The 23,925-nt window shown below is 39.4% G+C and overlaps 1 protein-coding gene across 2 annotated transcripts; it reads left to right on the forward strand.

Annotated features, from left to right (window-relative positions):
* Window positions 1-285: 285 nt before the first annotated feature.
* On the forward strand, window positions 286-22,891 carry NEK4 (NIMA related kinase 4). 2 transcript variants are annotated; one of them, XM_060239951.1, is made up of 16 exons: window positions 286-503; window positions 2,758-3,024; window positions 4,144-4,341; window positions 5,297-5,404; window positions 7,034-7,188; window positions 8,800-8,938; window positions 9,459-9,875; window positions 10,478-10,531; window positions 12,924-13,079; window positions 13,435-13,575; window positions 16,368-16,434; window positions 17,074-17,183; window positions 18,208-18,296; window positions 19,640-19,839; window positions 21,006-21,139; window positions 21,868-22,891. In XM_060239951.1, the coding sequence occupies exons 1-16, from the start codon at window positions 411-413 to the stop codon at window positions 21,958-21,960; spliced, it is 2,421 nt and encodes an 806-aa protein (XP_060095934.1). In that variant the 5' UTR covers window positions 286-410; the 3' UTR covers window positions 21,961-22,891. The 2 variants fall into 2 exon arrangements, with proteins under 2 accessions (XP_060095934.1, XP_060095935.1); XM_060239952.1 differs by lacking the exon at window positions 10,478-10,531.
* Window positions 22,892-23,925: the final 1,034 nt, after the last annotated feature.

Below are 23,925 nucleotides of genomic sequence, written 5' to 3' on the forward strand. Positions count from 1 at the left end.
TAGAAGCCACAACCAGTTCAGAGCCTTTCAGCAACATCAACATCGTTCTCGAATCTACTACGGAGCGAAAAGACAACCACAAGAGTTACTGCACGTTCAAGATAACAAGGAAATGACAAATGATGAGGATGCCCACAATTAAAATGGCTGGCATTAAAGTGTAATCGCTAAACTCAAGATGGTCGTCTTGGTTGTCGAGGAAACTTGCCAGCCTCCAAAATGGCTGATCTAGCATCTTCGAAGACAACCTTTTCGGTTTCTGTGTGCCCTGTAGGTGGTGCTCTCTATGGTAGCAGGAGGGTTTGCTGATCTCTATGGCAGCGGCCGTAGCGTCGTTGCGGTTGGCCGACGGGGGCTGTTGTCGCCCCCGCGGGTATTCGCGGGCTGTTTGATTGCGGGCCGTTTTGAGGATGCCGCTTGGCGAGTACGCTTTCGTGCGTGTGGCAGGCAAAGGCAGCTACGGGGAAGTGAGCCTAGTGCGGCACCGGCGCGACAGTAAACAGGTAGCGAAGGCCGAGGGAGGGCTGTGTGGGGAAGGGATCCTGCACGGAACGGACCGAACGCACAGAGATGTAGCCCCGGTGCGAATGTAGCTGTAGGAGGCCTGATTCTTCACATCCTAGTCGGATATATGTTCAGAGGAAAGGATGCTGGGGATTCCTTGCCACTTGCATTTCCTTTTCCTGGTTTGAATGAAAGCGCTGAGAAAGAGCTGTCAGGGGCACCACCAAAGGAACAACAACAAAAGTGGTCTGAAACGTGTTTGCCTGAGACAGTTGTGATGCTTCGTGGCAAAGGAGTTGATTTTTAAGCCGTACGTGATTTGAAGTTTCAGGAAACAAGATATCTTCAATAATTTGAGCTCTTTCCCGCTACAAAATGCTTCACCTTTTCATGTATTTTCTCACCTGTGATTTGGATATGGGGGATGAACATTTCACTTTCCAACTTTGTTTGCTTATTTAATGAACACTAACGTAGTCCTTGTAAGAAATAAAATAAGGGCAGTAACAGTTAATGAAGAAGGCTGTGGTTTCACATAGTATAGAACACTGTATAATATCTCAGATGAATAACTTTTTAAAAAATCATACATCTGAAAACCTGGATGCCTCATGATCATCTCCACACTTTTTGAATGTTTGTGTGGCTTGGTATTGATAGTAAACTATCTGGGCCTAGAAATGAGGGGTTCTTAAAACAATAGTGACACTGAGGCAGTGAAAATTTTCTAAGACAGCTTTATTGTGCCATGGCCAAAGAATCCTTCCTAACTTCAAAAGTTACAAAAGCATTCCTTTTCCTTCTCCATGATACCTTAAATTTATACTCCAGTTTTGTCATCTTTATATCATTCCCATTCCCACCAATTATATAGCATGCCAACTCAGTAATCCAGTCATCTGTAGAAGCTGGCTAGCGCAGCTAGTAGTTTACTACACATATCTAAGAATATTTTCCCACATTATTGAGGTCTTTTATCTACTGATAAGAAACTGTACTCAGCCACTGTAACCTCTTCTGAAGCTTTCAGGTATTCTGCCAGCTCCTAGAACATGAGTTCATTCTTAAGCAGAATAAGCAGCATTACAAAATGATGTTACTCATGCTGAAGAATAATTTTTCTTCAGTATACTTCAGCAATTCTTGTCTAATACGGACAATTATGTATTGAATATAACATTAACTTGCAAGAGCAAATATTCCATCTGGCAAGAACAAGTGTATCTACATTTACAAAATCTTTCCATCTCCTTCATGGATGGTTGATGCTGTTCATGTTGTGCTGATGTGATGTCCCTTATGCCATGTGTTTTTCCAAGAGAAAACCAAGACTGGTCATCTTAAATGCTTTTCCTCAGATAGTATTTGTGCTCTGAACATGCTGTCTGTTGTCAGTTTTATACTCTTACAGTGCAATCCTAAGCTAAATTACATCCTTATAAACCCATTTATTTCAATGAATTTAGAATGCTGTTACCGCTTAGTGTGGCACTGTTAGTCTTTTCTGTTCTAGTAGAATCTGGCAAGTGAAGATTATCACCTTGTTTTTTCTAATGTAATGTTGTCAAGGGCAGAGTTGGCAAAATGGTTTTCTTTTAAAATGTTGAACTTCAGAATTCAAGTTGATGCAAGTTAGCAAATTCCTGACTTTATCTCAGTGCAGCTATATAGATACTGAAAGAGAGCCCTTCTGCTAAGGCAGTACATTATTTATCAATTAAAAACATATATGTGCATATGTATGATGCAGTTAGTATATGGAAGAGGGAGTTATGTTCTGACTTTGTATTTCACATGATTAGTAGGCAATGAAGTTAGGGATTGGATCTTAACAGCTTGCATCGTCCTCTCTCTTTACAGTGGACTGTTTTATACTTACCGCTTGCTCCCATCTGTTGCTGTGTTTTACCAGCAGACCTCCACCGAGTTGTGTGTTGCACTTCTAAAATAGGTACTTGTCCAGAACACCCACACACAAAAGGTTCAACTGCATTCCTGCCAATGTATGCCATTGTAACTAAGCAGTAAAAAATTGCCACAACCTTTAAAACTGCTGTGCATGAAATTCTGTTGAATAAGACAGATTAATTACAATTTTAAGTCTTAATAATTGTAACAGGAAGTGAGAATAAAACTTCCAGTGAAATTAACTGAACAATTTCTACATAATGTGCTTTGGATCAGATGCAGGATTTTTAGGACTCAACATTCTTCTGCATGATGTTTGATGCCTCCTTATTTTTTCCTCTGCAGTATGTTATTAAAAAGCTGAACCTTAAACATGCATCCAGCCGTGAGAGGAAAGCAGCAGAGCAAGAAGCCCAGCTGTTGTCTCAGCTAAAACATCCCAATATAGTCACCTACAGAGAGTCCTGGGAAGGAGAAAATGGCCTTCTCTATATTGTTATGGGCTTCTGTGAAGGAGGGGACCTGTATCATAAGCTGAAAGAACAGAAAGGAAAACTTTTGCCAGAGAATCAGGTGGTGGAATGGTTCATTCAGATTGCTATGGCACTGCAGGTAATGTATTTTAAATTCTACACTTTTAATTGTGGACTCTCTCTCTCTCTAAATTTAGGGGGGGAACTCTTAGAATTTCAGTCACTGACCATATTTTAAATTATAATTCTGGCAGGTTTGGTTCTTCTTAGAAGTATGGTAAACCAGTATAGTACAGTTTCCTAATGAATAACAGTTCCCTAGTGAACACAGTTTATCTTCTTGGTGAATATCTCTTGATTATTTTAGTGACATTTGTATAAGAAAAATCCCTGGTGATTCGTCTGTGTCCAGTATTTAAAGTCCTTTGATTATAATGATAAATAAATACTTTTATACCACTGATGCTGATGGTATTCATTACCGGTAGGGTCAATAGCATTATTCATTACAGTGGTAGCAATTTGTAATTAAGGAAACTGAAACATTTGCTAGTTTGGCTTACATATGCCTCTGATGATGAGGCAGCTGATTAATTGACAGGTTGATTGGATGTTTGTCTCTGTTCTCAGGAGCAGGCTATTTGGAGTCTTCAGAAGCCAATATCAGCTGGGAGTTGGATTCTTCAGATCTCCCTTCCTGGGAGCTGGTTGAGTTGCTGCAATTTAGAGTTGCTGAGATATACCAAATCTGGCAGGGTAGGAATGGGATGGGGTGATCGGAAGGAAGTCCTCTTTAGTTTGAATTACCAGTGGATTTTGTGATATTCATACCAAATATGAATTGGGGAGAAGGCAGGATATAAGTTTTTAAATATATAAATAGATTGCTTTGTTTGTATCCTACTGTTCCTATTTCCCCTATTGTGGCATACATGAGAGAAGTTTGTTTTATCCTTGCAACAACTGTATGAAGTAAGCTAGGCTATGAGACAGCAACTTGCCTAAAGCCATTCAATTCAATTCAGCAAGAATTTGACCCGAGCTCACTCCAATCCAATTCCTATGCTCTACCTCTTTACAAAATTAATAGTGTGTTTCATTGTGATTCAATTTTTGTGTTTATGTAGCTTTATTGCATGCTTTTGGCATTATTTGTTGAAATAGCTAGATCCAGCTTTTAAAAAAATGCTCAAGATAGCTCGTCAACTGTCAAACGTTTCTGAGCAGAATATGTGAGTGCCAATATTATATTTTTCAGTATTTGCATGAAAAGCGCATTCTACACAGAGATCTCAAAACTCAAAATGTTTTCTTGACACGTTCAAATGTCATCAAAGTGGGAGACCTGGGAATAGCTAGAGTGCTGGAAAATAAGTATGACATGGCTAGTACTCTCATAGGCACACCGTACTATATGAGTCCAGAGTTGTTCTCAAACAAGCCTTACAATTATAAGGTAAAGTATGTTTGTTATTGATTAGTTTTTTCAGTATGCCTCTTGTCTCATAAGCCTTTTTATAGTCACTCCTCTCACTGTCCAGTACGATGCACACATTTTTTTTCATAGACAGTTATTGTGGCTGGTCTGTGATTGACCTGTCATTGTGGCTGGCTCCTAATGAGAAGTGTGAATTATAATGCAATCAGTGTGATTTATTATTACCAGTATGCTTGGGGGCTTAGATTTATTTCTGGTTTTCTTTAAGCTGCATTTATAGGATTGTGTCCTACCAGTTTTTCTACTAAGGAAAAAGAAATGACAATCCCATATCCCAGGGGTGGCCAACGGTAGCTCTCCAGATGTTTTTTGCCTACAACTCCCATAAGCCCCAGCCAGCATGGCCAATGGCTGGGGCTGATGGGAGTGGTACGCAAAAAACATCTGGAGAACTACCGTTGGCCACCCCTACAAGAAATTATGCTCTGGGAATTTCTTACTGATCAGCTCTTTTATGTGGTAGTTATTCACCACTGGGATGCATTGACATGACTATATTGCTGTTCCAATGCAGATCATAGTAGAAGATTCAAATCCTATTAAAGGACTGCAAAGTTAAAATGTTTTATTTCCTTGGGATGCAGCATGTCTTTAACAAGTGACTTGGAGGGATAGGGAAATTTCATACCTCTTTTTGAATTAGGACAATTCAAATGCTTTTAAAATGTTAGGTTTGGCTGATTTTAATAGTGGATTTTATGTTTAATCTAGCTTTCTTCATATGCAACCTTTACTAACTAGTGATATTTATACCATGATAAACTTTTTGTATTGAATGACATATTGAGATATTAAAGTTCATATTTTAGCATAGTACCCCTGCTTCAGCCTTAACTATAGATGCTGGTGTGATATTTTACCAGGAGTTTTCAGAAGTTATTTCTTCTTTTTCCCTCTCTTTTTACTTCTACAGTCTGATGTTTGGGCTTTAGGTTGCTGTGTCTATGAAATGGCAACTTTGAAGCATGCCTTCAATGCTAAAGACATGAATTCCTTAGTTTATCGAATTATTGAAGGAAAGGTAAACTTTCTGTATGATTTTACTATGGTAAATATGGATCCCCATCCAAACACCTTAGGGTTTTGGACACACATGGAACGTCATGTGTACAGGAGTTGCTCTTTTTCTTTTGTATGATGAAGTATTCAGGAACCACAATCCCTGTGATGCTAAACTGGGCTGCTGTTAACAGAAATGCAATATCCTTTCCTGTATAAAATCTCAGGGGTTTCAAATGTAAAATAGCACTAACATGATGTGGTGCATGGGTTAATACATGGGTTTATTTCAAGGTTTGGGGATTTAAATGTTCAATTTTGACTAGTCTGCAGAAATTTAGATAATACATTGCCTTTCCCAGAGATGCATATGATTGTGTCCACATAAAGCAGACACACAGGAAGTAGTTGTTGGGACTGGCTTAAGGTGTTTTTCCTTGGGTAAAATTAATAAAGAATCTACCAGGATTCTTGTTTTCCTAGGCTAATTTTAGTGCTATGACATTTTTCATTATCACACAGTATTAATCACAATTACTTCAGAAGTCAATAGAATAATCTGTCTGCAGTTAACTTTTAGAATAGACAGTAGCCCCTAATAGATATTCTAATTATACATAGTGGAAGGATTGTGATTGGGCTACTTGGCACATTCTCCTAGTGCAACTGATGCACATGAATGGGACTCTATAGCACATAAAAGAAAATAGCATAATCTGTATTCTTCAGTTCATGGGAACACTGTTTGTTCCTTTGCATGTAGTACATTAGGAGTATGCTATGCACCTTGTGAGCAGTTGCTTGCTTGTTGAACTAGCTCAATGGCTGTACACATCTATGATGTATAAATATATGGGGTCTGGAAAGCCCATTCCTACCCAGCTTTAGAGGCTTTTGTATGAACATGAACTGCTTTTCTGAATAAAATATTACTTTAAAAATACATGCCCAGGCTTACTCTTACATGTGAAACTTTGATGGCACTATTTGCATGATTAAAAGTCTGCAAAATTGTGTTATGGTTTTTAGTAGCCTAATAATCCCAATTATATCACATGTCAAGAGAGACAGTCACTTCTGGATCAGTCAGCCTGACAGATTAAACGTCAATGTTCAGCCATGTCATAAATTTAAAATGATAGCCTATTTCTTGATGTGCCATCCAAGTGTTAAAGAGTAACATGCGGAGAGTTCCCTATCAGATGCTCACCACTCTTCCACTGTTCCCAAGTCAAGATGAAAATCTTGAGATTGCACCTTTGAATATCAAAGCAATCTGACTTAATTACATGTAGATAGAATGAGGGGAATCTTGCTCTTCTTAAAGAATCATCTTTTGGATTGGGTTCTTGATTGTTTTATACTAGTAAGGGGGTCAGTGGTCCAGTTTTCTATAAAGTTAGCTGATAACCATCTGGCACAAGTTTACCAGTTATGGCCTACTAATACTATCAGGGCCAGGGGCCATCTCCAGCCTGCTGCATTGTTACTTAGGTTGATTTGAAGATGTAATCTGCTTGCCTTGACATATGTATAGTATGTGTATGAAGGAAGATAAATTTTATTTTATGCACCTGCTTATTCTTGCCTTATGTGCAAGCCTGAACTAGGAACCCCCAGTTTTTGACACCACATTTTCTTATTTTAACAGCTGCCACCAATGCCAAAAGATTACAGTACTCAGCTGAAAGAACTAATAAGAACCATGCTTAGTAAAAGGCCAGAAGAAAGACCCAGTGTGAGAAGCATCCTAAGGACACCGTATATCAAGCACCAAATCTCTCTATTTTTGGAGGCCACAAAAGCGTAAGATGTATTAAATTCCCCACCCTGATTATAGATCCCCCTCCTCCAACCTAGGAGTTTCCCTGAGTTTAAAGAATTCTCCCCATGGATAGTCTATCTTGCAGATCTTTTGATCTGCATGGAGAAGGGGACATACTTGGGGATAGTGAAAATCATCATCCATTTCTGCTGTGTTTGTTGGAGAAGCATTTATACCTGTGCAGAAGAGGTATCTGAAAAACTGAAGGTTTTTAGATCTCATAATTATACATGTCTCATGTGAGAAACTTCCCAAATCTGAAGTACTCTCTTAAGTAAAACATATTTAACTTACAAAATTCACGATCACTTATGATACATAGGCACTAATTTAGATCACTTACAAAATATAGGTGTATCAGTGGATATTAGTCGTAATTATAATGAATTTTGAAATTGTATTAGAATGAGCAAAGCTAGTTGCTGGATAGTGGGAGCATATATAAAATACAGAAGGCTCACAGTGTAGTAAATCCAGAAAATACAATGCACACTATGAGTGAACTGCAAATATTAACTGTATTCATTATCGATAATTGTAAGCATGTATAAATAATTAAATTAAACAAAAAACCACAATGTTGTTGGTGTTATAAGTCATACGTTCCTTAAAAGTAGCAATCAGAGTGTGGTTATGGTACATAGCTACCCATTGTTGGAGACAGAATGCTGGGGTAGATGGATCATTGGCCCAACTAGGCAGTTTTTAAGGGCAGTCATTCTAGATCTTGTGTGTGCATGCCTACTGAGATGGCAAAGATTTATACCTTCCATGTGCCATACTTTGTAAATCTGTACATTGGGAGTTGTCTTAATGGGAAACAAAATGTTATTTTAAAAAAATCTTGGCCAGGGGTGGCCAAACTTGCTTCATGTAAGAGTCACATAGAATAAATGTCAGATGTTTGAGAGCCACAAGGCATGAAAATGAGTGGGGAAAGGAAGGAAAAGATAAGATAAGATGGGGGAGGGAAGGAGGGAGGGAGGGAGAGGCGGAAAGAAAGGAACTTCAAATGCATTCTCCAAGCCCCCCATGTTGGTTGCCTTGGCTTGGAGAAGGGATTTAAAGAGAGAAATGCCTTCTCCAAGCACTGCTGGATTAAACCCTGTGGAGGCCCCTAGGCAGTCAAAATCTCAGGGGGGCCTTCGCAAATTATCTCAGAGTCGGAGCACCCGCCCTGTCACCCACAGTCCCCACTGCAGCCTGCAGGCATCTTCTCCAAAGCCCCTTTGACAAAGCTGTGGGGAGAGGCAGAGCGAGGCAAACTTGGTGACAATGCCAGCAGCAGCCATGCCAGGCAAGTCAGGCGAAGAGCGGCTCAGCTGCTGGCTGTGTATGCAGTCTGGAAGGGCTGCAAGAAGGGGGAAAACCGGGGGGGAAAGCTAGCCCGGGGCCCTTAAACACGTGGGGGCTCATAGGCCAGCCTAATTGTTAATCCAGCCCTGTCTCTAAACTGGCCAACAGGGGAGTGGGGGCTTCGAGAGCCACACAATGTGTGTGAAAGAGCCACATCTGGCTCCTGAGCCTCAGCTTGGCCACCCCTGATCTTGGCAATACCTTAATATTTGTATCTGCTTGTTTTTGCCTCAAAGGAAAACATCAAAAAATCATAAGAAAATGTCTGATGTCAAGCCCCAAAGTTCCTCACTAGCATCAGAGAATGTCGAACTGAAAAATGGAAATATAATACCTCAGAAACTTCCTGGCGAGCACCCATGGAAATCTAAAGGAGTAAGTTATGTTTCAGCTCAGTGCTTAGAATGTTTTTGATAGTTCAGTTGCTGTTGCCAATTTTGGCAACATTAAAATGGATGTAGATTTTTATTTAAGGCAACGTTGTCAGGATATCTTGTATGCAACCATAGTCATGTCTCGTGATTCTCTTTATGAAAGCTTTTGGCATGAATTTCTATAAACAGCTTGGCATGGGGAGGGGGGGAAATGAAGCGGGAGTGGATGCAAAGTAGCTGCCAGCACTATGTTGTAAGCAATAGCAGATGGGTTAGTGGTGTGATATAAAAGGAGCATTCTGTAATAATTTTCATCATACAAACAGAAAAACTTTAGATGTAGTGTCACATTTTTTAATGCTCTACTTTGGTGTAAGGTTTAAATAATCCCTTTTATGAGCAGCAGAAATATTCTGTTTGTGATAACCCTTGTGTTTGTATTGTGTTCTTGGATTTTTTTTGAAAATAAAATTGTTCATAAAATCCATGAATTAATTTTCTGTGATTTTTTTAACTTACAGAATGAAGAGAAATGTTTAATTAGCAATAAAACCTATGAAGTTTCTCCTTCAGAAAAACTGGCTGCTGAACCTGAAAAAAGTCTAAACAAGAATGGTTTGAACAACACAGATATATCTATAGCTACTATGAGCAAAGTGGACATAGTTATTGTTCCACTGGAAGAGAGGAACTCAAAAAATGAATATTCAGTGGAGGATAACAAAAACAGGTGTTCACATTTTTCCAGTGAATCAGAGTGTGACACAGCAATAAATGGCCCACCGTTTAAGGAAGACAAATTGCAGAAAATGACGAAGCTGTATTCTAAGACAGAAAATGTAGATTTTAAGAAGACTGGTCTTGATGAAGTGCCTGATAGCAATGACACCATGAAACTTCTTCAGCCTATTTCAAACGTCATAAACACAAATGATCAAGTAATTATTTTATCATAATACATGCTTTTATAGCAGAATACATTAGAAATGGCAAAGCTCAACAAGTTGGAAGCCTGTAAGAAACTGCCAGAAGTATAACTCTTTGAGTGCTTTCACAAGGTGACTGTTTGCAAGTGGATTTTGCTATACTTTCACAGTAAAAGTCCAGTTACAAAGCGCATTATTCAGTGTGTATGAACACACCTATTGGCTAGGTAGGGATAATATTTGATCAAAGGCAGAGTTTGTGTGATTAAAATAATAATTAAGCATGTTTAAATGAGGGCTGAATCCAAGGCTGTGTGTAAGCAACCCTTTATATCACAAAGTGATATGATTTTAAAAAAACTTTCCAAAGTGGTTTGCTATACAGTGTAGGGGGCTGGTGTTCAAAAAAAGCAAACTGAGAGCTTGCTTGGGTACCAAACACTAGTTGTCTCCTTTGAATCCTAGACATTGTTTGCAGTATACATTTTCACTTTTTCTTTAAAATTTTATTTTACGGTAAAATACACTTAAATATGTTTCTGTTATTTAGCTAATGCTTGTTTACACTTAATAGTTTGACCAGTGACTGTTACTATATTACTCTCTCTTTCCAGAATCTGGATTCTACTGAGAAACTGCTGGCACCATGTACGCCTGTAGTAATTCTTGTAAGCGTTCAAGTTCCTATTTCTGCAAGGCATGTGATATTCAAGCTAGTGATTTCCTATAGGGACAATTTTTTTAAGGTGGATCTCTGAGACATTACCCCCTGGGGAAGCTGCTAGCCAGAGGCTTCAGCTGAATATAATGCCATAGTGTCCACCCTCCAAAGCAGTTATTTTCTTCAGAGGGAGAGAGATCTGTTGTCTAGAGTTCAGTTGTGATCTCAGGAGATCTTCAGACTCTACCTGGAGGTTGGTTTTCCTAGGCCTGGCAGCACCCTCTGGGTGACAATGCCACCTGACTGGTATGACTTAACTAGGCTGGCTGCTTGCTCCTGTTCAGCAGCAGCCCCCATAGGACAGCCATTGTGACTTAGCAGTTGTCAATTCCAGGTTGGAAAATTCCTGGAGATTTGAGGGGTGGAGCCTGGAGAGAGTAGGGTTTGAGGAGGGGTGGGACCTTAGACAGGTACAGTCCCATAGACTACACCCTCCAAATCAGCATTTCCCCCAGGGGAACCAATGTTGTCAATCTCCAGGTGAGGGCTGGAGATTACTCAGAATTACAGCTAGTAGAGATGGCAGAGATCAGCTGCTCTTGAAGTGGTGGGCAGGGGAGTGAATGCCTTCACTTGGGTGGGTGGGAAGACAGCAAGTGTTGGGGGGGGCACTCACCCAGAGCCTCTTTCTAGAGCCCATTGTATTTTTCTTCAAAACGGGCCTTATCCCTAGTGTAGACATAAGCCAAAGAATTGGAAATAGCTTGGGGTCAACTCCAACTTTAAATATCCAACGAAACAGGTCTGTTTACAATAATTGAAAAGAGTAAATTTTATGGCAAAAAAAGAATTTTGTAATAACTGGAACTGTACATCCAATGGCACATTTAAGACCAACAACGTTTAATACTGAGTATAAGCTTTTGTGCCTGCACACTTTGTGAAAGCCTATACCCAGAATGAAACTTTGTTGGTCTTAAAGTTGCCACTGGACTCAACCTTCATTCTGTTGTTTCAGACCAACATGGTTACCCACCTGAACTGGGACTGTGTTCCATTTTAAAGATACTCAAGGGCATCATCAATGAGAGCTTTGATATTTTACCACTTGTTCTGTTGTGATGTTATACTTACTGTGAGAAGCAACATTCAAAAATGCAAGACAGTTAATACCTTTAAGACCAAAATAAGGCAAAACAATGGGGAAGTATTCAAGTTCTCCAGAAGTTAGAAAACAAAATAACAGAAAAGTATTCAGGAGGGAAAAAATGCTTTAGGCCATGATGTTAAACATCCTATGTAGAATGTTGAGCAAGTATGCAAAGATAAAATGGATCCTGAGTCAATTTGTACCTTTATCCTTCTGGGAAGGATGCAGTGGAAGCATCCAGCTGGGAATAAAAGCATCATTCAAAGTATACTTCAGATTAACCCAACAGCATATACAGCATATCGCAAACTGCTTTTGAATCTAAAAGGGTATTGTAAATGGGTTTAATGTTAAATAGAACTGAGATAAATATAGTATAGTAACTCAAGAGATTGAGTTATGAAGCAGGAAGTTCATGAACTTTCCAAGTAGCCTCTTGGTTAGGTACAGCCCCCTGTCTGAAATAATGGCCTAATTTTTAGAGTTGCTGTAAGGATTACAAGTGAATATTGTAGCAGCCTGGGTGATCCTGTTACTGTATTTTTAAAAAAGCCAATTTTGAGTGGGGGGTCTTAGGTGACCAGGACATCAGTTTCTTGAAATGGAGAAGTCACATACAGAGCCAGGATTTCACCCAGAGGACTAAGTAGCATGTTGGATATTACTCAGGGTGGGGAATATTAAGATTATGATGACGAAAGAACAACTGAAGTCCTGTTTGATTTTAAGGCAGTGAAGGCACCTCAAAATCTCTTTAATTGTACAGTCCCCAAAGTATGATAAGTTGGCTCCAAACTGCCATGAATTCTGCTGTATTCACAGAATGGAATTATTCTACTGTCCTCTTCAGCTCACCATGCTCCTCAAAAACCCACCTCGGGCGGCCTCTAGGAGTAGTGGTGTGTGTGTGTGCAGTGAAAGGGAGGAATTGGCAAAAATGGTATCTATCCTATACCATTGGATAATGAGCATTATATTCAAGCCATTCCTTGTAGTAGATGGTGGTTTTTAAATAAGAAATGCAAACCCTGGGCACTGGACCTAGTTTGGATGGATTTTTCAATTCTGTTTGTCTGCATTTTACATTTTGAAAAGGTTTAAGGCAATGCAAAATTATCTTATAGATAACTGACTACATAAATGAAAATAATAATAATAGAAAATAAGTACTTATGAATTCATGATGGCCTTTTCAACCATGTGTCCATACTTGAGATTGGAAAGCATATATTGTATTTTGTGTTCTTAGGATGAAGCCATTTGTGGAAACGTAGCAGAAAATAAAGGCAAAATTCAGAATGAAAGCACCCATTGTTTGCAGCCCCAAGGATCTGTTCATGAGCCTTCCCTGTCACGACAGCGACGACATAAGAAAAAAGAACAATTAGAAGCCTTTTCAGAAAAGGTACAAATGATTAGAAAAACTTTATTCTTTTTTTTCTCCACCTGCACTTTACTAATCTGGAACAAGAATAAACCTTGAAGTAAGTTATAGGAACAAATGGGCTATAGGCTATATTGATATATAAGCATTTTGCCCTTTTGATAATATTATTGTATTCTCTGTGGTGTATAGAATTAATGTATCTGTGCAAAAGATGGGATTGAATGCCTTACATGAAAATGTGTATTATCTTTGAATTTGAGAGTATGATAGGAAATAAGGCCTATATGAATCCTCCTGTCTAGAACTGGATGATTAGTACTAACTTCTTTGCAGAAGAAAGGATCTTTTTATACACGTTAGTTTTTGCTTTTAGGCTACAGCTTGTGTTCCTCAACCACTGCCTTCTCTCCCTGATGTGAATATAAAGACAAGAGAAGATCATATAGGCAAACATAGTGCTGTGTTTGCAAAGCCTGTAAGCAGATCAAGCGGCACTGAGATAGCATCTTCTAAGGTTTGTTATAGCTCTTTATGTATATTTTTGTCAGTTTCTTTGAACTTTGCTGCTTAACATAAGAAGACAACATTGGATTTATATTCCGCCCTCCACTCAGAGTGGCTCACAATCTCCTTTATCTTCCTTCCCCACAACAGAACCCTGCTGGATCAGACCAGTGGTCTATATAGTCCAGCTTCCTGTCTCACCCGGTGGCCAACTGGTTTCTCTGGAGGATCAACAACAGAGCATAGAAGATGAAGCCTTCACTTCATGTTGCCTCCTGGCACTGGTATTCAGAAGTTTACTGCCTCTGAATCTGGAGGTTCTTTTTAGTTACTAGGGCTGATAGACCTATCCTCCATGAATATGTCTAATCCCCTTTTAAAGCTGTCTATGCCTGTGACCTGATGAAAGAAGGAAAGCGAAAGGCAAAGGTGAAAAGGAAAGATTCACCCAACTTTTGGGGGGGTTTTGGCCACTGTGTGACACAGAGTGTTGGACTGGATGGAATATTGGCCTGATCCAACATGACTTCTCTTATGTTCTTAACTGAATGCAGATTTCCAGAGAACAGCAAGGGGAGATAAGGAGTCCTTCCTGAAGGAACAATGCAAAAAAAAAATAGAGGAAAATAATAGAATGGGAAGGACAAAAGATCTCTTCCAGAAAACTGGAGAAATCAAGGGAACATTTCGTGCAAAGATGGCCATGATAAAGGACAAAAGCAGTAGGGATCTAACAGAAGCAGAAGACATTAGGAAGAGGTGGCAAGAATACACAGAAGAATTATGCAAGAAGGATCTCAATGTCCTTGACTACCACGACGGTGAAATCACTGATCTTGAGCCAAACATCCTGGATTGCGAAGTCAAATGGGCCTTAGAAAGCATTACTAAGAACAAAGCAAGCAGAGATGATGGTATCCCAGTTGAGCTATTCAAAGTCCTAAAAGACAATGCTGTTAAATTGATGCACACATTATGTCAGCAAATTTGGAAAATGCAACATTGGCCACAGGATTGAAAAAAATCAGTTTATATTCCAATCCCAAAGAAGGGTAATGCCAAGGAATGTTCAAACTATCACACCATTGCGCTCATTTCACATGACAGCAAGATCATGTTAAAGATCCTACAAGCTAGGCTTCAGCAATATGTATATTGGGAACTACCAGAAGTTCAAGCTGGGCTTCAGAGAGGTAGAGGAACTAGAGATCAAATTGTTAACATTCACTGGATTATGGAGAAAGCACTGGAGTACCAGAAAAAATGTCTATTTCTGCTTCATTGACAACCTTTGATTGTGTGGATCACAACAAACTGTGGCAATGGGAGTACAAGCCCACCTCACATGTCTCCTGAGAAATTTGTATAAGGGTCAAGAAGCAACTGTCAGAACAGGATGTGGAACAACTGATTGGTTTAGAATAGGAAAAGGAGTTCGACAAGGATGTATATTGTCACCCTGCTTATTTAATTTATGTGCAGAGTACATCATGCAGAATGCCAGCCTGGAAGAAGCACAAGCCGGAATTAAGATTGCCAGGAAAAACATCAACAACCTGAGATATGCAGATGACACCACTCTAATGGCAGAAAGTGAGGAGGACCTGAAGAACCTCTTGTTGAGGGTAAAAGAGGAGAGCACAAAAGTAGGCTTGAAACTCAACATCAAAAAAACTAAGATCATGGCATCCGGCCTCATCACTCCTTGGCAAATAGAAGGAGAAGACATGGAAGTCCTGACAGACTTCACATTTCTGGGATCCAAGATCACTGCCGATGGTGACTGTAACCATGAAATTAAAAGAGGTTTGCTCCTTGGGAGGACAGCTATGGCAAACCTAGGCAGTATAATAAAAAGTAAAGACATCACCCTGCTGACAAAAGTCTGTATAGTCAAAGTGCTGGTATTCCCAGTAGCAAAGTATGGCTGTGAGAGTTGGACCATAAGGAAAGCTGAGTGCAGAAGAATAGATTCTTTCAAATTGTGGTGCTGGAGAAGAATCTTGAGTCTCCCTTGGGTCACTGAGTCCTAAGGGAAATCAACGCTGACTGTTCCCTGGAAGGTCAGATGCTGAAGCTCAAATACTTTGGCCACCAAATGAGAAAGGAGCACTCACTGGAGAAGATCCTGATGCTGGGAAAGACAGAAGGCAAAAGAAGGGGATGGCAAAAGATGAGATGGCTGGACAGCATTACTGATACATGACTAACACGAATTTGAGCAGACTTCGGAGAATGGTGGAAGATGGGGGGGCCTGGCATGACTTGATCCATGGGGTCGCAAAGAGTCGGAATTGACTGTGCAACTGAACAACACAACAAGAAAATGCTTGTGACCATCACTACATCCTCTGGCAGTGAATTCCACCTTTTAATCCCTCTATTTGTGATATAGGATAAAAGAGAGCCTGTGACCTGCTATGTCACCTAACTCTTTAATTTTGTATAAAGCTCTGAAACATTCTACAGTATGGGGGGCAATTCTTTCATTGTAGGGCTTTATTAACTTTTTAGAATTAAGCTGTCATAGAAAAGAGTAATAAGTTGTTAACAACCAGGACATGTTTGCTTTCTGTTATAATGACGTGTATCCTACCTTAGGGTTAAGGACTAAGGTGCAGCTTAAATGGCTAAGGTGCAGCTTAAATGGCTGTTCTATTGGAGGTAGTTGCAGGAAAGTTTCAAATTTTGCTGTGATAGGATGCATGCCAGTGTTTCTGTGAAAAGAGTGCATCCTGATCAGATATGACAGACCAAAGAGGTTTTTGTTTGTTACTGATATTACCTTTACTTGTTCTAAAGGATCGCCCCCTGTCAGCACGGGAGAGGAGGAGACTAAAGCAGTCTCAAGAAGACATGCTTCCTTCAGGTAATGGTCATCTCCCTCTGTCTTTTTTTAAAAAAAATCTTAACAAGGGCTTTTTTTTTTAAGTAGGAACGCACAGAAATGCAGTTCCAGCTGGCTTGGTGTCAGGGGGTGTGACCTAATATGCAAATGAGTTTCTGCTGGGCTTTTTCTATCAAAAAAAGCCCTGTTAACAACCCTACATGCATACTTCCAATGAGCTATCCAATTGTCCCCAAAGAAAATATCCTGCATTGTTTCCAGAGGTAGTGTGGACACACAATTTTCTAAATGCTTAGCCTTCAAACACAACTGCTGCTTGTAATTGACTTGCAGCATATTATTGTAGGAGCTGAAGCTAGCTGCTAAGAATTTTCCAAGTGTTCAGTATTGGTTAGGAAATTATGCTTTAATACCAAGTGTTTTGCATGGTGGAATTCAGGGAAATTTGGAATGGAAATCAGAGACCAAATTTACATCTGGTTGGACTGTATTTAATGATACCAACATGATACCTGGATAAAATTTCACGAATGGTTCCAGATGTGCCGGCATGCTTGTATTTTGTCAGGCTTTTACAAGTATATTGATTTAGCTTTCAGAATTAGTGCACATTATCAGAATAAAGGTAAATCAACAAATGCTGTCAATCTGTCCTTTCAGGGCCTGCTGCAAGACGAGCATCTCATGGTGAAGTAACAGAAATGAAATCGCTAGAGGAAGACATTGTTACTCAAATGCCTCAGTCTTCTTCAGAGCCTAGCATTTGCAAGGTAAGCAGAAAATATGTGTTCTTAGAAATAACTGAAAGCAAGCAATTCAAATGTTTGATGTTCCAAAGTATAAAAGGAGGGGTCTAGGCATCATTGTCCTCTTGCTGGTCACCTCCTGTTTAGACTACTGCTTTACTTGGGTTATCTCTGAATATGACCCAAAAACTGCAACTAGTTGGTTTAGGTGGGCCACCATTGTGTTAGGATATTTTTTATGTTTTATTTCTGTACCTCTTTTTGAGAATGCATTGGACAAAAAGTGAGAGAAATCTTAATAAGTAAAATAAGATGGGGATTTTAAAAATCAACAATTTAAACTCTAGTAGTGAGTTGGCTGTACACTGGTGTTTAGCTTATCCAGCACACAAATTCCAGTGTTTCTGGGATTCTCAAATTTGGTACCAAGCAAATGCGGGAGGGGTAGTTGCTACTGAACTGTGCACCTCCATCACAGCCATGAGTATTAGTATTATTCCTCTCTTCTGCATGTTACACTGTTTTATTTTGTAAGTCATCTTAGGCAGATTGCCTAGAGAGGCAACACAAAAATGCATTAAATAATTAAAAATTCTATCGCAGCATAAATGTAATTTCCCCCCTAAACTTAAAAAAAACCCCAGTGACGTCAAGCTTACATTGTTTATCTGCTAACTGTAGGACTACATGCATTTGGATCCAATCATAATGATGTAGTTTCATTAAGTTTTTATTGTACTTGTGTCTGGTGCGTATGTGTCGCCTTCCTAAATATTTCAGTGCTTGTTGCTTTTACTGCATTTCTGAATATGTTGCTCTTTCATATTTCAAATACTTTAATTCTGCAAACAGTATAGCTTTTCTGTGTTATTATTTTCTGATTAGCAACTGAAACTGCTCCATTCTCGTCAGTTGTTTTTACAAATGAGATGGTAGAGAAATAAAAGAACGCTCATTTTGGAGAGTTACAGCAGATGATCTCAGTGGATGGTATCCTGTGTATTACTCTGCTCATCTTTTGTTAATCAGTTATTTCTTTCTTTGTCAGAAAAAGAGCTTAAGTGGTGGCTTTTGTGAGGATGAGCTGAGCACTTCCTCCAGTTCCACTGAAAAATCAGATGGAGACTGCAAAGAAGGGTGAGTGATTTCTGTTCTATCTATAGTCATTCAGCATATTAGTGCATCTGCAATAACACATTCACATTTGGGCTGTGGTATCAACATGCCCTAGTTCATACTATGCTAAAATCCAGTTTCAGGGAATATTCTGGGAGTTTCATGTATACCTCTTTTGTTGGATAATTATTGTACATCCCCTTCTAAGGCAATGGTTCACTGTTTTATGCTCATGAACGGTCAATAACTGGGTGAGTGGGAGACAATGTTGCAAATGAAATTCATTGTTGGTAAGTGTAAAGTGCTGCACAATGGGACAAAAAAACCCCAGCTTCAATTATAGGCTAAAGGGATCTGGGACTTCGTAGTTTAGAAAAGAGACAACTAAGAGGAGACATGAAAGAGGTTTATAAAATTAAACATGGGGTAGAGAGAGTTGACAAAGAAATTTCTCTCCCTCTCCCAAAACACAAGAACTTGAGGGCATTCAGTGAAACTGATGAGCAGTAGATTCAGGACAGACAAAAGGAAATAGCCAGTTTGATGTAGTGGTTAAGTGTGCGGACTTTTATCTGGGAGAACTGGGTTTGATTCCCCACTCCTCCACTTGCACCTGCTGGAATGGCCTTGGATTAGCCATAGCTATCGCAGGACTTGTCCTTGAAAGGGCAGCTGCTGTAAGAGCCCTCTCAGCCCCACCCACCTCACAGGGTGTCTGTTGTGGGGGGAGAAGACATAGGAGATTGTAAGCTGTTCTGAGTCTCTGATTCAGGAGAAGGGCGGGGTATAAATCTGCAATTCTTCTTTATACAGAGAGGAAATACTTCTTTATACAGAGAATATGGAACTTGCTACCAGAGGATGTTGTGAATAAACAGCTTCAGAAGGGGATTAGATAGATTCATGGAGGCTAGGTCTATCAGTGACCACTAGCAATTGTGGCTGAGGGGAACCTCCACATTCAGAGGCACTAAACCTCTGAATCCCATAGTAATACAGTATTAAAAATTTAAATAGATTGCAGAAGAAAACAGGAACTATTTCTATTATTATTTAGTGATTTTTTAAATTATTATTTAATGATTAAGCAAATGTACTCTGGGTGTACAGCTGGCACCGCTGCAGGAAGCAGCCACTCTTTTCACTGCAAAATTGATGGTATCACACCCTTCCTCAATTTTTGCTGGGCTTTGGTCAAACCGCATCCTCTACCTTCCCGATATTTTGCATATGCCAGAGGTGCCTAGACACATTTGAAACATACAGCCCTGCTTATGAAAATGTAAACAATTCTGTTTCATTTACACTTCTGTAAACCATGAACTAACAGGGTTTAATTATGCAGGCTTTTTTATTTTTTGCAGAAAAACAAATGACATGAATGATTTGGTACAGTTGATGACCCGAACACTGAATATGGACAATAAAGAAAATTGTGAACAATCTGCAGTACCAGTTCCTGAATCACAGTTCAGGCTTAATAGAAAATACAGAGACACCCTTATCTTACATGGGAAAGTATCAGAAGAACCAGATGAATTCCAGTTTCAGGAGGTTTCTTCAGGTTTGTAACATGCTGGAAAATAGTAGCTTCAGAATAGCAGTCCTGCTGTACCACTCAAGTGCACAAACTTTCATGATGGTGTTGGTTTTTTAAAAAGGAAGTTATGCTCCATCTCAACAGCGCAGGAGTACTCATTTCCCCTATTTTTAAAAATAGCCCCCAGCCTTATGCCTGCTATATTAAGATAACTGACTGTTATTTATGTTGATTGAAACATTTAAATCCTTCCTTTCCTTGTGATTCAAGGTGGCTTACAATAGTTAAAAATACTTTCATTTGAAAAACAGAAATAACAAACCCCCGTTCTCTCCCCCTCCAAAAAAGAAGATGCCTGCCAATTCAAGCTCCCTTAAAATCTCTGGCAAATGTGCAGGCCTTGGAGCACCTCCTGAAGACCTCCAAGGAAGCCCCCCTCCCTCTTCAGAGAGCTCAGTCCACAGAGCCAGGATGGAAAAGGCCCGGGCTTTGGCCAATACCATACAGGCCACTCTGAGTGGTAGGATAGCCAACAGATGTTTGCCCGACAAGCATATTTGGCGCAGAGGGACATTCAGGAGGAGACAGTCCTTCAGATATGTGGGTCTCAGGCTATGAAGGTCTTTACAGTCACAAGCAGCACCTTGAATTACTCAGAAACAGACTGACAGCCAATGTAGCTGTTTCAAAATGGGCAATATGTGATCCTAGCGGCTAGCCCCGGACAATAGTTAGGCTGCTGCATTGTGGACCAGTTGGTTTCCAGGCTGTCTTTGAGGGCAACCTCATGCAGAGTGTGAGGCAGTAATCCAGCGGTGAGGTTACAGAAGCATGGATTGATGTGGCTAGATCTGCTAAGTCCAGGTTATAAGTTGGCAAATCAGATGCAGCAGCTGATAGAAGGTATTCCTGACCACCATGACCTGCTTTTCAAACCTCCAAGCTGTTAACTTGCTCTAAAAAAGCCAATGTCACTCCATTTAGGACAAGTATATCCAGCCCCTCTAAAACAGCCCTCCCACCCAGTATAGACAAAACCTGTGATTGGTAATCTGGGACAGCTGGTGATGTGAACTGGAAAAGAGCTGAATCAGAAAGGAAGACTGTCATGCCACAATTACAGTTTAACTTATGCTTATCTGCCAGAGCTCAAAATAGCTGAAAGCACCGATTGTGCTTACTGTTTTTAGATATTCTGTCTGGTCCTGGGAAGATTAGGAGACTAGTTGAAATCTTAAGGGCAGACGTAGTGCAAGGACTTGGAATGAAACTTCTGGAAAAGGTGTATGATGTTATGGAGGAGGACGATGAACAGAAGAGAGAGGTGAGTTGTTGCCAGACTTGAACTTGAAAGCTTTCACTTCTTTTCCACACTTATCAGAAAGAAAAGCAACTTTATGTGTAGTATCATGGTTGGTTAGCGTTCACAGCAGCTAGTTATGTAAATTAATTTTACTATTTTCCAAATATTTTTACTTACTATGAAAACTAATACAGGCAAGGGATTTTTTTGAACATGCTGCTCTAGTTAAGAAAAAGTTGGTGGTTGCACGCAATCCCCACTGAAATCAGTAGGATGTTAGCTGAAAATAAACTTGCTCCCATTAGTGTAGCTAGCTTTCTTGAATGAGGAAGTGGTGGCATTGATGAATTGGATGAGGGATTGATGCATAGATTAATTCTGCACTGGGTTTCATGAACTCCAAATCATGCTCCAAATCAGATGAACTGGCTGCAGTCCAACAAATGTTTAAGCCCCTCAAAATAAATGTGTTTAAATGCTGGATGTGTTAACTCTGCTGGATTGTTGCCAGTGATTTCAGTGTCATGCATTCACTGACTACTGTCCCTTTTAAATTAATGCAACTTTTCATTAAGTTAACTGTGGCTTGCTGAACCCACCTGAATTCAATATCTAAGCCTGCCTAAGTTCTTTGAAATCAGTGAGAATAGGCATGCCTTATCCTTCTAAAGTGTATCCAAGATATTTCACTAGTATCATTCATGTCTGGAAATAAAAGTAGCTGATTTTTAAAAACAATTTCTCAACAGCTGCATTTGCGGGAGCTGATGGGAGAAAAGTACACCTCTTACAGCATGAAGGCTCGTCACTTAAAGTTCTTAGAAGACAATGTAAAACTCTGACGGATACTGCCAGTTACCACCTCTGCTTGAAGGAGACAACAAAACTTTATTCAGCAGTTCTTTGAGGTTCAGATTTTCATTTTTCTGTATCAAATAAGCTGTCTGATTCTCTTTATCAGTTGTAGAACTAAGTTCTGATTGATTTAGCTTATTATAAATAACAAGTATGTTTAAAGCCTAGTGCAAGAAATGTTTGGCACACATAAAAGCTCAGTTTTCTGTCACTAGACATGGCACTTCCATGTAAGAGTACAGGATTGTAACCAGAGCACAGGACTGCCTCCAGAATACTCCATCTTTCATGTAAAGGAAAACGAGGGAAGGGTAAGAAATAATTCAGCATTTCAATCCTATTCTGTTGTGTACTAGATGACAAATGAACAATCTGTAGGTAGGGAAAAACTAATTTTTATAGCTGACCATTTTAAAACTCTTTGTAGCAACCACATAAACATTTGTATTTGCAAAACTTTATGTGCAATCAAAAGTATATTAACTGTAATTGATGTCTTTTCCCACGATACCTGACAATTCTAATGCCCAGTTACCATGAATTAGAATATTTCTTTGAGCCAAAAAGACCAGGAAAGAATACAAAACAGTAATGTATGTACATTGTTTGCTACTTCATCTCTGGTTTTATAGTTTATTTCACCAAGCTAGGATGATGTAGCAATATGCAAGGTCTTTAAATTTTATAGAACACAAAGACTAAATCATTGTAGTATAAAGCCAATGGAATGATTTCTGAAAATTTGCTTTCAATTCAGGGTCTTTACAGTCAGAAATTTGGATATTTGAAATAAATTGGTTTTAAAGAATGTAAATTATATCACCTAATCTGTGGGACCATCTTCCCTACCTTGGACTGCATTATCTCTTGTATGAATGTTTTTTTTAAAGTAATAAAGTAACTCCTTGTAAATAAAAATCCTTGAGCCTTCAGATATTTCTTTTTTTAGGTATAAAGTCCGATTTCATATTTTTCATTCTCTCTGGTCTTTGTTATAAAAAGCTAACTTGCATTTGTTGATAAGGAATGAATTACCTATATTTTCCTTCAATTATACTAAAACATTTTTTACTGCCAAGGGTCTTCTACCAATCTCCTCTCCTTCTACCAGTCTCCTACTCCTTTGGGTCCCCTGAGTGTTAGGGGTAGGAAAATGGCATAAAGGACACTTTTGTTTTGTGTTGGCTAAAAAACTTGGTTACCATGAGCTGAAGGTTACGAAGAACTTGTGAAATTGATTTACATTCTATTAATTAATGTTTACAGAAGTCACAGAAAATCACACAAAACCACTGGATCCAGTCTGCAGGGTAGTGACACAGGAGCTATCTGTGGGCATTTTGAGCACTGTTCACCTTTCTGGTCCCTACACCATGTTTCGGGAAAGTGGGCAGAGCCTCTGGGCTTGTAATTTACAGGTGGCTCCCGCTTTGAAATAGCTGAAGAATGGATAAGCTGTAAGCCTCCGTGAAGTGTAGGCATACCAGGCATGGAAGTAAACATGGTTCTTTTGATTAATGGTGATTCTGAGTGGGGCTCTTCATGAGCCACACAATGCTAACCACAGACCCTTGCTGTAACAACAGTACAAGTCATCCTGTGGGAATGAAGGAAGATTCTAAGGATAATGGTTTACATTAAAAGGGATGAAGCACAACAAAACTTTTACAGAATCTAGACATTTAAGCTTCAGCTTCTCTTTTTTACATCTAGACCTCATTACAAGTGTTGGATGGTTGAAGGAAAAAAATGCAAGATACGTTTTTAAAGTTCACAGATATATAAAACAAAACATGCATTTCAGTACAATTTCAGATGCAGTAGTAGCATCCAGTATTTTCCTTGAAAAATTATGCCTCTTCATAATTCTTAAAAAATAACTAGCTGTTGAATAGTCATGTTGCAAAGCAGCACACAGCATGCAGGAATAACAGCAGGGGCTACTCCTGCCA

This window comes from Heteronotia binoei, chromosome 5 (assembly GCF_032191835.1).
Source record: "Heteronotia binoei isolate CCM8104 ecotype False Entrance Well chromosome 5, APGP_CSIRO_Hbin_v1, whole genome shotgun sequence".
Taxonomy (NCBI): domain Eukaryota; kingdom Metazoa; phylum Chordata; class Lepidosauria; order Squamata; family Gekkonidae; genus Heteronotia; species Heteronotia binoei.